We start from the raw sequence: 14,960 nt of genomic DNA, 5'->3' as shown, positions 1-14,960 counted from the left end.
CAGATGACAATCGTGTTCGAGTTGGTTTCGTCAACAACGGTATCATGGCGTTATTTGAGAGCGCCAGATATCTTATTGACGGGCGAGAAATTGAATCAATAGAACGCGAGGTTGATGTTGCAACGACGATAATTGGGTTAGCGAGGTATTCAGATGATTATACAAGATCGGCGGGCCCATCTATGATGTTTGCAAAGGATACCACTAATAACGCTGATCATCTTCAGTACGTTAACGTGCTGACACCACAAGATACCGCAGTTGCTAATCAAGCTGAAGCAGCCAATCCAGACCGCAGGGCAAGACCGGGCGCTGATTTCAATATTATGAAAAGTATTAACGATAATTACAATATGGGATTCGCAACACGAGTAGGAATGTTGCAAAGACCACGCCGAAAGTTTTCATGCGCGATTCCACTCCATCACATATTTGGGTTTTGCAGAAATGTCAGAAAAGTTATCTATGGGGCTAAGCATACAATCGCGCTAACGCGAAGGGGCGATGATAACAATGCAATATGGCGTGCTGCTGGTGTCGCTGACGGTAAAGTCGTTTTAACTAAAATAGCATTGTGGATGCCGGTGTTAACTCCATCAGTTACCACGGAAGCACGATTGTTATCATTTATGGAACAGGGAGGGAAATCGTTGTTGAGTTGGCTAGCGGTAACAACTGATGCTAAAGAGGATAATGTCGCTGATGCATTTACATGGCACTTGGCATCAAAACAGGGTGTTTCAGCCCCGCGTCATATATTTGTTGCGTTACAGAATAGGGAACGATTGGGTAATCAAGAACGCAGCCATATGATATTTGATCAATTAGGAGTCAGGGATGTTTCGCTGAGAATAAACGGACAACAGGAACCATCCGAGGATATACAGCTTAATTACGGCGACAACCATATCGCACGTGTGTATCATCGATTGCTGTCATATATGGGCCGCGATCAAAACGTCGATACCGGTTTACAAATATCACAATTTGATTTTAAAAACCTGTATCCGATTTATTACTTTTCGTTGGAACATCTTGATTTAACGAGACAATCCGTCGTTGATATACACTTTAGAGCTCGTATAGCCCCGGGTGGTGTTAATTATAGAGCGGTTGCTGTCATTCTCAGCGATAAATCAATGCTGTTGGAAGGTGTTGGTGGACGAATGAGAATCGTTGATGCGCCAGTGGAAAACATGTAGCAATTAGATCAATCTGTAATGAAATAAAAATGTCGTATAGTGTTGTCGGCGTTACACTAACTGATGGTCAAGTCAAGAAATTACGATCAAAGTCGGCTAAACAATGCGGAACCACAATAACGCTGAAGCCGTCGCAGATGGCAGGTGGTAATCATAAGATATCGTTGACGGCACGTCAAATAAAACATTTCAATGATGCGATGAAGAATAAAAAGGGTGTTCAGATAGATTTCTCGGCCGCAGCGATTAAAAACATGGAAAAGACCGGTGGGATATTTCCGCTGTTAGCTGCGATTCCAGCTTTGATTGCCGCGGCCGCACCAGCAGTGGCTAAGGCGGCAGCGTTAGGAGCCGTTGGTACCGCGGCGGGAATGGCACTGAAGAAGGCAACCGGGAAAGGCTGTAAAAAAAAACGATCCGTGGCCGGAAAGGGTCTAAGACTACCGGGAACCCCGTATTCATGGTATTCGGGAAAGGGTCTAAGACTACCGGGAACCGTTTAATGACTCCTATGTCTAATTTTGATTTAATAGATGCCGCCGACGCGTTAGCGATAAAAAACTTCAGGGGTGTTTTTATGAGGGATCAATTACCGGCGGCACCAAGGAATATTGAAACCGGCATAATTAACCTCGATGGGTCCTCCGGAGCGGGAACTCATTGGGTTGCGTACGCGATTGATCCGCGTGCGATCGTCTATTTTGATTCATACGGGTTAGCCCCGCCAAACGAGTTCATGCGGTATATCCGGGCGTGTTCAGCCCCGGTTTTTTATTCCACGCTGCCAACACAGCGATTAAGCGACCCACCGATATGTGGCCGTGAGGTATTGAACGTACTCGCGGCGATTTCATCATCGCGGAAACCGTCTCATGTGGTTGTAAACGAATACACTAGTGGGGTCGTAGAGGCCCGGCGGGTTAATTAAAAACAGCGTTTTTTTTTACAATAACGATGATTGATATTTGGGGACGACCTATTTCGGCGCTGAAAGGATCCACGGAAACGCCCGCCACCGACATAAAAAAACTAATCGAGGATGAAATCGCTGATACGTTAAACTTAACCAGTGTTGACCCAGGTGAAATAGTTGTATTTCAAGACCGCCAGGGTAAATTGAAATCCAGTAATGTGTCGCTGGATGACGTTTTAATACGACAGCGTGATGCCGCCGAGAACGCTATCGCGCTGTATACCAGCGACGGACGACTCAAACCGGGTCAACATTTATCGACGATAACATCAATCCAAGACGGTTTTATAAGGTTGGATAGATCGGTGACCGAACTTGACACGCAGGTGAAAAAATCTGTCACCGAGGTAAAAAAATCTGTCACCGATATACAACTCACTACCGCTAGTTTTTTTGGGACCCCGACGGTAACCGAACCGAATATTACAACAATAAAAAATACTATTTCGGAGTTTACAACGCTGTCGGGTCAATTTTACACGTTACGAAAAAATGTTAACAGGATCGATGACAACTTTGATAAATTCTTTGGTAAAAAAAAATACCAAGCTGGATGAGATAACAACAACTATAAATGATATCACTGCGTATGGACAGGAAATAAAAACAATCAAAACTGATGTTGAAGCGAACAAAAAAAATGTAGACGCGAATGGACAGGAAATAAAAACAATCAAAACTGATGTTGAAGCGAACAAAAAAAATGTAGACGCGTATGGAGGGGAAATAAGAACAATCAAAACTGATGTTGAAGCGAACAAAGGGAATATAGACGCGTATGGAGGGGAAATAAGAACAATCAAAACTGATGTTGCAGCGAACAAAAAAAGTATAGACGCGTATGGAGGGGAAATAGGAACAATCAAAACTGATGTTGCAGCGAACAAAGGGAATATAGACGCGTATAGAGGGGAAATAAGAACAATCAAAACTGATGTTGCAGCGAACAAAGGGAATATAGACGCGTATAGAGGGGAAATAAGAACGATCAAAACTGATGTTGCAACGAACAAAAGAAATATAGACGCGAATACAGGGGAAATAAAAACAATCAAAACTGATGTTGCAGCGAACAAAAAAAGTATAGACGCGTATGGAGGGGAAATAAAAACAATCAAAACTGATGTTGCAGCGAACAAAAGAAATATAGACGCGCATACAGGGGAAATAGGAACGATCAAAACTGATGTTGCAGCGAACAAAAGAAATATAGACGCGCATACAGGGGAAATAGGAACGATCAAAACTGATATTGTAGCGAACAAAAAAAGTATAGACGTGCATGAACAGAGAATAGGAACGATCAAAACTGATATTGTAGCGAACAAGAATAATATAGACGCGCATGGATGGAGAATAGAAACAGTCAAAACTGATGTTGCAGCGAACAAAAGAAATATAGACGCGCATACAGGGGAAATAGAAACAGTCAAAACTGATGTTGCAGCGAACAAAAGGAATATAGACGCGCATACAGGGGAAATAGAAACAGTCAAAACTGATGTTGCAGCGAACAAAAAAAGTATAGACGCGTATGGAGGGGAAATAGGAACGATCAAAACTGATGTTGCAGCGAACAAAAAAAGTATAACCGAGAATACACAGGAAATAAATACACTCATTACTAAGGTTACAGCGAACAAAAAAAGTATAACCGAGAATACACAGGAAATAAATACACTCATTACTAAGGTTGCAGCGAACAAAAAAAATGTAGACGCGTATGGAGGGGAAATAAGTACACTCATTACTAAGGTTGCAGCGAACAAAAAAAATGTAGACGCGTATGGAGGGGAAATAAATACACTCATTACTAAGGTTACAGCGAACAAGAATAATATAGGCGCGTATACACAGGAAATAGGAACGATCAAAACTGATGTTGAAGCGATTAAAGACAGACTACCTAGAATGACAGAGCAACTCGAAAAAATGAAAACACCTCATGGGAGCATCGGCAATAGCGTATACACGGTTCAATACGGATCATTCGATTGGACTCCTACGCGTAATGCAATAGATATCACCGCAATTGTTAAGGGCATTTATCGATTGACATTGATTTCGGCGATGCAGTTCAGTATATCATCGCCGAGTTCATCTGGGTTTAACAATACAATATCAACAATCATTAACAAGGATACAATCGAACGGTTTATAATTAAAGCCGTTGATAGCAGTCTATTTAGGACAAACATCACATGGTATGCAGAATTTGTAGTGGATCTAAGTGAGTAATTGAAAACACTAGCTCTTTTAAAATAAAATGACCACCAGGGTAATTGAATCAGAGGTATCACCGACGTCACATCAATATCGATTCGATACCGTAAAAGAATTCTCCGCGAACTTGAAAACGCTTTCCGAACAATACCGTGTAAAAATAAAAAAATACCGTCGAAAAATAACCACCATCGACGTGGCCGTGTACTCGGTGTCCGGTATAGTAGCTGGTACCGGTGTCATTTTATCCACGGTGACCATGATGGCTCCGATCGCTGTTCCAATCGCTATCTCCGCGGCGACAACAATTGCTGGAGTTGCCAACGCAATCACTAGAAAGATATCATCGTGTTCTCAAAAAAAACTCAACGAGTATACAGTAAAACATCAAATAGTATCCGACGCGTACTCGAAATTATCCGGGTTGATCTCGTTGTCGATTGATAATTCGTTCATATCCGATGTTGAATTCTCCACGATGGTCCAGTTGTATGGCTCCGCGATGTCAAAAATCGAAAATTTTCAACTGGAAGCCGGAAACCACGTCGCTGAAACCACTTCAATGGGCTTAAAACAAGCAGGTTGTCAAAATTAAACACTAAAAACAACGAATAATAATAATGTCGCTGAACCCCGAAGGGTTTCAATTGCTTCAACGGATCGCGGAAAACACCACTCCGGTACAAACAAGTATGATATCGATAACATCAACGAAACCCGAATTCAGTGTAAACTTCCCATCACCGGTTCCAGTGAAGGAAATAGCGCTGGCAAAATTGCGAGTATATCACAGTTGGCCTAATATCCGAGCGGACGCATTTAACGGACAACAACCTAATAACTCGCTGGTTTTTGCATGGACAAATAAACCCGATGGGACCTCAGACTGGAAGGAGGTTACAATACCAACTGGGTCATACCAAATAGAACAAATCAATAAAGAATTTCAACGCAGGATAAAATCGATCACAGGAAAAGAATCAAAAATCGCTATTACGGTTCATGAACCGACGTTATCGTCGACGATTGAAATAAGCACACCGGGGTATATGGTTGATATTTATAACAGTTCGATAAGAACCATACTAGGATGGCCTGAGAATCCACCTCATGAAATCTCCGCGGACTTGCACACGAATGCGCAATCGTATCACGAGATTAATCCCGGGTATCGAAATGATTTGTCTATTATAAAAAACACGTTATTACCCAGCAGATTTATATTTCAAAACAGGAATACCATGCAATGGTATTTTCCGTATAAGCAAACTCCTGAATCGTCCGCCGTGGTCACAGTTAATTTAAATGATATCGCTAGTGGTTTTATCGAGATTAATCGTAATTACCAATTGCAACTAGAACAGCTACGGAAAACGAAAGCACGAAAACACGTTGAGGTGTTAAATCAACTTATATCAGACATGGAATATATCAATGAACGAATCGTTAAAACAATATCCGCTAACAGCGATGATAATAAACAAAAATTCCTAACCGAGTATAATATCACAGAAGCCGATTTACCCGATTTCAAGTTTCCAGGATACAACGCGCCAGAACTAAGAAAATCATTAAGAGATTTTCTCGGTCCATCAACTATCCTCAGACACGATAATGGAGAGGGTGGTAGGCATATTGCTCCATACAACGTAAATATTGCATCGGTGATAGCGATCAATCTAGTGTGTGATGTTATCGAAGGGAGTTACCAGGTGAATACCAAGCAATCAAATCAGGCTCAACAGGGGTATATCCTTTATTCGTTTTCACCAACGGCCCCTCCGGGATTTTTAATCGTTGAGAGTCCAATTAATCCGGTCTATATGCGATGCCATAATCGGTTTTTAACGAGAATTAATTTTAGACTTACCGATCAGTCAAATAACCTAATTGATCTGCAATAGGAGGAGTTAGTGATCACTCTGTTTGTAAGATCATTGTAGCCACTTAGCAGCAGGGGGGGGGGGGGCGATGACATCGACGCGGGACGCCCGATGATTACCACGGGAAAACACCAACGAGATGTTGTCGCGAAATATAGCGTTTTCGAGCAAAAAATGCTAAGTCTCCATTTGCCAAACGGAGACTTTATTTTTTTTTTGTTCGAAAAGTGAGATTTCGAAGGAAGGCTCTAGTTGTCGTTTTAAAACCTTAATCAAATTTTGTCGAAAAAGTTGTCCGATTCGCCCCCCCCCCCCCCCCCCGCTGCTAGGGGGAAATAACTGACCCATGTCCCCCATACTAAAGACAATTGTGGAAATATATTGAAATGAAAGGACACAATAACCCTATTATTTGTGCGAGTACATTACGACATAATGGAAATGTACAGAATTATTTAAAGCTTACAGAATATTATAAACTACATCATTCCTGTGGAGTAAAAACAAGCAAATAAGCACAAAGTGTTACAATAATATTAGGTGTTTAATGCAAACGTTAAGCCATTCGTGATATTTCTTAAACTGAATAAGGGACTGGTGTTGTGTGCTTTTACTTACATACAAATAATATAGAGCCTGAGGCAAAGAAAAACAGTGCCCAATGGCGTGATGATATACCTATTAGTATATGCTAGTGTGTATGTTTTGGAGTTTTAACGTAGCTTTAGGAATTATTCAGTTTATTGTGATGTCTAGCACTGGGGCATCATGCCACAAATATATCCCACCCAGTCACATAATCCTAACACCAGGCTGACCAGTCCTAACACTAACCTCTTAATGCTGAGCGTCTAGCGAGGCAGCTGTTACTACCCTTCTTACAAATCTCTGGTATGAATCGGCCGGGCTTCGAACCCGCGACCTCCCGCATCCGAGATGGACACTAACCCCTAGGCCACAGGAGCGGTCTTGCCCATTCTAGTTAACGACTAGTTAAATATAAAGAGACAAAAATCATCAATTATTACACCATTTGGTTAGAAAGCTGTTTACTCACGAGTTCATTTGAAGAATTTCAATTTAAATCCAACCTACGCGATAAGCTCCAACTCACTACACCCTTCCATGAGATACGTAATTTCGAGGTCTTTCATGTATTATACTACAGTACAGATCACAGGGGCTGTTGGTGTAATTATGATATTTATTTATAATATACCTGCCTAAAACGTTTATATTTATAATTATTCGCTTATTGGAAAAAAAAAATACCTTGCATCGAATCTCGTTCGGTTCATTAGATAAATTGGAGCTCAAGATTATCAGCGGCGTTACTATCATAGGAGCTGGAGATAATAGCTTAGTAGATCTCGTTTTTGAGTTGAAATCTCGTTCGGTACTAAAGACGGGACAGGATGGACCAGGCGGATCCAAAATCAAGAAATATTTCCAGACAGTCATAGAGGACAGTAGAATGATAGTCAACCACCCGGCCGGGTGCCAGACTATAGACTTCGATGGGGCGGAGAGTACACCAAGGCAAAGCGAGGTACTCACGGCATTACACACCGCTGGAATTGATATAGGCAAAATAGAGGCTTTGCAAAACGGGGGACTGAATAAGTATGTGATATACCCCAAAAGGAACGAACCACTACTGGAAGGAGATGAGATAACCATAAAGGGAATGGTGGCGAGAATATACAAAACAGTGCCCTTCATCAGAAATATAGAACTGAGAGCGACTGAGGTTCACGTTATGGGACTGCCGTTGGATGTGAGTACCAACGAGTTGATTGAAAAACTACAGAAGAAAATGGGAGTCAAGATCATCACCCATAAAATGGCTACCATTTGGGGATTTGCCCCAATCAAGTCGGGCAACAGATTAATATATGTTAGTAAAGCAGACGCAAAAAAAAAATACCAATCTTTTTCTATGTATTAGGGTTTCGAGTGAAAACCTGGTACAGGGGGTCCGAACACGACAGAGCGTGCCCCTTATGCCACTATACAGGGCATGGCCCTAGAGACTGCCCTGGGGCACAGGAAGCAAGAAGACCGCAAGGAGAAGCAGCAAGTCAAGAGACCCAACAAGGAAAACAACCACAACAACAACCACCAAAACAACAACAACAACAACAACACCAAGAGGAGATAATGAATCTGATAAGAGCTGTTAGAGAGAGAGAGGAAACTATCCATACACTCCCTGATTTAGACATTACAAAAATTGAGGCCCATAAGACCCTGGATTGGGAGGGATACTTAAGCCCCAACAAAACCGGCAAATCAGAAATGCAAGCCGAGGAAGGAATACCCATAAGGAATAGGTTTGAAACCCTGGAGGTAGAGCCTATTCAGCAAGAGGATACCACACCACAACTAACCTCAACACCGATGCCGAAGAGAGGGAGGCGAAAAAGGAAAACGGACACAATTTCACCCCAGGAAAGATCAAGCTCAAAGAGGAAACAAAACAAAGAAGAGAGAAAACAGGTAGAAACGGTAGAAACGGAGTCAGGGGAGGAAAAAACAGACCTAGACAGTGAAGATGAAGTAAAGGAGACAATGAAATCGGAAGGAAATGAGACGGAGGATAGTGGAGAAAAGACAAAAGATATGGAAACGGACACAGACACGGATACAGGAAAACAAGAATCAACTCAATCAACTCAAATGACTAACACGAACAGCACAATACAACATACAAGCAACAGTACGGCCGAGAGTGGCAGCACTATGGTCTCAATACAGGGGGGTGGGGAAACCAGTGCCCCCTCCAGTGAATTTTCACAATAACATGAATAAATCATAATTGATAAATAACCAGCAAGAAATGGAAAGCAACACCCTGGTATATGACAGGAATGGAGGGAAAAAACTTGCAGCTCCTGTCAATAAATGTAAATGGTATAAGTAAAGAAAAAATATTAAAATTTCCAGAAGATCTTAAATATGATGTGCTATTAATACAGGAAACTCATAACGGTTTTAAAGGTAACATGAAAGCACTAATAGAGGGCAGGCTAAATGGAGTTTTGATAACTAATGATTATGTACATACTGATGTAAGGGGGGGGGGTGGCAATTTTATTTAAAAACAAAAAGGGACTAGTATGGGATAGAATGGAAGTAGGAAATTTTTTCAAGGGAAGGATGATACATGTTGTAATTGATGAAATACATATAATTAATATTTACATGCCAGCAAATAGGGAACAAAAGAAAATATTTTTAGAACATTTGAATACATATATAGCGAAATTTGCCACAGAAAACATTATTATAGGGGGTGATTTTAACTGGGTAGGTGATAATATAGATAGGGAAGGGAACTTAGCACCTAACGATATCAGAATAAAACCGGATATGGATTACTTTATTGAAAAATATAAATTGATAGACGTGTATAGAATACAGAATTTATTAAGAAAACAATACACGTATGAATATAAGACAAACAAAGGGAGCCGCATAGACAAATTTTATTGCAATAATTATGATAAAGATGTGTATAAAGAAACTAATATTATTGATTTTAAAATATCAGATCATAAACTCATTAATATGACAATAATAATTAAATCTAGAGAAACATGGGGAAAAGGTAGATGGATGTTAAATAACTCAATTTTAAAAGATGAAGAATTTATACAAATTATAAAAAATGAAATAAATAAACTTAAAAGTAGAGAAAATGCAGATATAATTATAGAGTGGGAGAAACTTAAAAGAAAAATTAAAGAAATTGCGATTGAACACTGTAGCATAAAAAGTAGGAAACTAAAAATGGAAAGAGAAGCGATTAGATATCAAATGCAAAAACTGAATAACACCCATAATACCGAAACTAGATTAAAAAACAGATTGGAAGAAATAAATAAACTAGAAAACAGGGGTAGGGAAATTAGGGCAGGGAAATACACGGGGATTTACAAAAAGGCGGAAGGATTATATAAAAGGGAGGAAAAAAGAATGGGGGGAGATAAAACTATGAATAAAATAAAAATTAATACAACAACAACAACAACAACAACATTTACGGGGAAAGAAGAAGTAATGGAACAAATTAAAAACTATTATACTAAACTCTACGAATCCCAGCAAATAGCAGATAATGAAATTGATAAATACTTAAGCCAAATACCTTGTGATAAAATCAAACCCGAATTTAAAAAAATATGTGATGAGTTTATCTCGCAAGAGGAAATTCTAGAGAGTATAAACTCAATGAACAAGGGGAAATCACCAGGAGGAGATGGACTCTCTGCAGAGTTTTACATGACATTCTGCGGAGAGTTGTTGCCAATTCTTGAATGGTTATATAACAACATTTATTTACGGAATAAAGGAATGACAGAAACAATGAAGGAGGGGATCATTATTTTAATATATAAGGGGAAGGGGGATAGGGAAGATTTGAAAAACTGGAGGCCCATCTCCCTCCTCAATACAGACTACAAGATATTGAGTAGAATACTAGGTAATAGAATAAAAAAGGGGATAGGGGACATTATAAACATAAATCAAACCTGCGGGCCAAAAAATAGAGACATACAACATAATATTCTAAACATAAGCACAATAATAGACTATCTACAAAATAGGAAACAAAAAGCTGCTATGGTACTTTTTGACCAAGAAAAAGCCTTTGATAGAATAGAGCATAATTATATACAAAAAGTCCTAGAAAAATTTGGATTCGGAGAGCCTTTCCGAAATTGGACAAAGATACTATATGATAACCTAACGTCTAGAGTACAAAATAACGGAGCCATGACAGATAAATTCGACATAAAACGATCAGTGCGGCAAGGGTGCCCACTATCTATGCTATTATACGTAATAGCGATTGAAATGCTGAGCATTAGTATAAAACTAAACAAAAAAATTAAAGGTATAAAAGTTCCAAATATTACAGATGAAGTGAAAATGCTACAACATGCAGATGATTGCACCAACTTTATAGATGATCCAAAATCCTTTGAACATCTAATAAAGGAATATGAGAAATTTGGACAAGCATCCGGATCAAAAATAAATCATGACAAAACAGAAATATTAGAGATAGGCAACTGGCGGGGCATGCACTCAAGCATACCTGCCCATATATTCAAAGATACCGTTAAAGCACTCGGAGTGTGCTTTGGCAAAAACGAAGAGAAAGACAACTGTAAAAAAATGGAAAGGGAGATTAAACGGAATATTGATATCTGGGCGCTTACGGCGTTATGCTTAATGGAACGAGCACAAGTGGCCAGAACCTATATGTACAGTAACCTTAATTATATAATGAAATCAACCAACATAAATAATGTAATATTGAATAATATAGACAAACCGATAATGAATTATATATGGGATTTTAAATTACACTACGTAATAAAAGAAGTTTTATATAAAACGAGAGAATTGGGGGGGATTAGGAATACCAAGCCCATTAATTTTAAAAACGACTAATATACTAAATAGATTCAAAAGACTGAGTGACAATCCAAAATTACCTTGGGAAGGGATATATATATATTGGTTTGGGTTCGTATTAAGAAATAGGGAGGGGATATACAAAAATAATAATGTCATGAAATTACTAGAAGCACCGAGAAACTATAGAAGTATAAAAGACTTACTAATGAAGTATAGAGATAAAAAAGAATTTTGGGACTTAGACGAAAAACTGTCATACGATTGGATTAGAAATGACTTGACCAAAAATATAATACCTAAAGTAGAAAGAGAAAACTTATATGTGAATTGGAAGAAAGCATGGGGGCACTGGTCTAGATTAGGGTCCCTAAAAATACAAAGCCTCACCTTCAAATACATGCATGATGCGTGGTTGACAGGAGAGGTGGCAGCGAGACGGCGTATGGTCAGAGTACCGCCAAAATGTCCGCTGTGCAAAATAGGGACTTATAGCAAAAGACATATTATTTTACAATGTAGAGAAACATTAAATGAAAGAACAATAATAATAAATGAAATAAATAAAAATAGCTCTTTTAAGCCGCAGAGTCTACTATACTTAGACGGCGATTTTAATAAAGAAACGCTATACAAAATTTCTAGCTTTATAGTAAACACAATTAAAATATGTGGACCTATTAAATTTTAACATAGATTAGATTTCAAGAGGGAAAGTACAGATGATGAGGCCATGGGGCTATGTCACATGGCGCTACGCGAAGTGAACAGGCCCATGGCAGAATCTGGAAAGGAACCCCTCTTGGAGAAATAAATTTTAAAAATAAAATTCTTTCTATTCTATCACTAACACCCATTTAAATTTTTTTTTTTTTTTTTTTTTTTTTTTTTTTTTTTTTTTTCTTTCACCTATTTCTCAAATATTACTTTGAAACACATTTAGATACAATTATAACTACAAGATAGACCACTCCATGGGGGAGAAGCATAATAAATAAAAAAAAATGTGAACCCTCCCTGGAGCTCAGTCTAATCTTATCAAGAAAGGTGATACAGCACATACATAAGAATCATTAAGATTCAAAAATTAAGGGGAAATCACCTTTCTCCCAAATTCAAAAAGTACAAACAAGATCTTCCGTGATATGTGAACACGGAATATAGTAGGAAAACTTATACACTACAAGAATTTGATTAACAGCTATCCCAACAGAAAAATATTATAGCATACATAACAAATAGCACAAACATATAACATACATGGGATGTAGGAGACCCTAGCAAGGTCACAGAGAAAACGAAAAGAGGAAGTTAAACCGAGAGGATAATCTAAATCACTCTCGGAGATACCCCTCTATAGATACACTAAGGACCGAATAAATACCCGAACTCCTAAATTCACTTTCCAAAAAAATGGAATAATACATTACAACACATCGGGGGGAATACCAAAACACATAAACAATTTATGTAATTAGGAAAGGGGGGGGGGGGGCATCTGTCTGGTGCCCCCCCCCCCAAAAAAAAATAAAGACGGAGATCAAAATTACAGCGGCGTTACTGTGGAAGGAGCCGGTGATTGTAGTTTGTAGACTGAGCTTCACGTGTTTCTAGAGCCGTAAATTGTGATTTTTATTAACGGAGCCGTAGATTAAAAGTGTTTTAGGAGCCGCTAATTGTAGAAGGAGCCGCTAATTGTTGTAGGAGCCGCTAATTGTAGTTTCTATTAAAATATAGGGAAAAATTGTAATCACCGTCATTTTAGGAGCCGCTAATTGTTATCGGAGCCGCTAATTGTTGCCCATATAATAATATAGGGAAAAATTCTGATCACCGCCGGGTACCTGCGGCTTTCCATAGTATAGAATTCCCGGATACTGGAGCTGTCTCCGCTTCCAGTTCGCTGTCACGGGAAGTATCTACGTCAAACACGTCACTTAGACAAGTGCGCATTAAAATGGCAGCTGAACGACAAGAAAGATGTGCTATATGTCTGGATAGTTTTAAAGATCCCAGACTAATACCTTGTCATCACAGCTTTTGTTATAGATGCTTGGAAGATTACGTGTCTGGCAACCTACGTAATGGCAAATTTAGATGCCCAATTTGCAAGAGAAGTGCTAAGTTGCCGAAAGAAGGTGTAGCGGCTTTTCAAGTCAACTTCTATATTGATAGCAAGGAAAGTGCTCGGAGTACATCGGAAGGAAATTCCAGTGGCGCATCATGTGATGTTTGCGATTCTGAGATGGAAGCTCTATGTATTTGTATGGAATGTAAGCAAAACCTCTGCCAATGCTGTTGCAAGAACCATGAGAAGGTGACAGCTACAAAAAATCATACATTGTACAACATAGGCAGCAAGGAACTGGAAATAAAAGGCCAGGCTTATGAACGTGCCTTGTGTAAAAAGCACACAGGAGAGAAAATTCAGCTTGTATGTATACAGTGCCGTAATATACCGATGTGCCTAACGTGTAAAGCATATGATCATGATACACATCGATCAAAATCCATTACTGAAGCCGCTGCTGAAATAAAGAGAAGTCTAACGGATCTCCTCAGCAACAGCAGTACATTTCAGCAGAGTAAGAAATCTGTCAATGAACTAGAACATAGAGAGAGAAAAGATATTGAAGTAATTGACCGGCAACTTTCGATAGTTAAGTCAGAATTGGATGTGCTGGCTACAGAATTGAAATCAGAAGTTAAATCAGTGTATAGAAAATTGAAGGAAGCTAACACGGTTTTAACCTTGGCAAAGAATGATGCAGAGAAACTAATTGAGCAAGGTACATGCATTGAAATAATAGAGGAAGGACAAGATCTGCAGCACCGTCTTTCTAAAGCCATGTCAAAGATGAAACCATTACTCCGGGGAACACAGAAGACATTGTTTGCACCAGCAGATATCCGTCCCAAAAAATTGAAAAACTGTATGGGAACATTACAGACTGATGTAAGTGTTAACATTTTGGTCACATTTTTTTACTGCTGTTCTCACATATGATTAACTACAGTTTTTCTTTCATTAGCAATAAGCTTTTTCAATGCCTTTATCCTTGAATGTAACATTAGTTTAAGTTCAGAATACAAATTCGGTTCTGGTTTTGAACAACAGGACCAGGTTCTCAATAGATTTCAAAACAGAATAATCTTTTGACCCTTGATCCAAATTTTCTTGGTGTCGAAATTAAAATCTCAGAGTTGTTTATTTTTGACAGCCATGAGCTCATAGATGGAAATGGGTGAAAC

General features: G+C 39.0%; 1 protein-coding gene across 1 annotated transcript; it reads left to right on the top strand.

Annotated features, from left to right (window-relative positions):
- The first annotated feature begins 13,665 nt into the window (after positions 1-13,665).
- On the top strand, positions 13,666-14,715 carry LOC149783504 (E3 ubiquitin-protein ligase TRIM56-like). Its single transcript, XM_089932856.1, has one exon. It carries the CDS (start codon positions 13,666-13,668, stop codon positions 14,713-14,715), a length of 1,050 nt encoding a protein of 349 aa, XP_089788982.1.
- Positions 14,716-14,960: the final 245 nt, after the last annotated feature.

Source organism: Sinohyriopsis cumingii, chromosome 14 (assembly GCF_028554795.1).
Source record: "Sinohyriopsis cumingii isolate HCF-2022 chromosome 14, ASM2855479v2, whole genome shotgun sequence".
Lineage (NCBI taxonomy): Eukaryota > Metazoa > Mollusca > Bivalvia > Unionida > Unionidae > Sinohyriopsis > Sinohyriopsis cumingii.
This window is presented reverse-complemented; position numbering and strand designations above follow the sequence as displayed.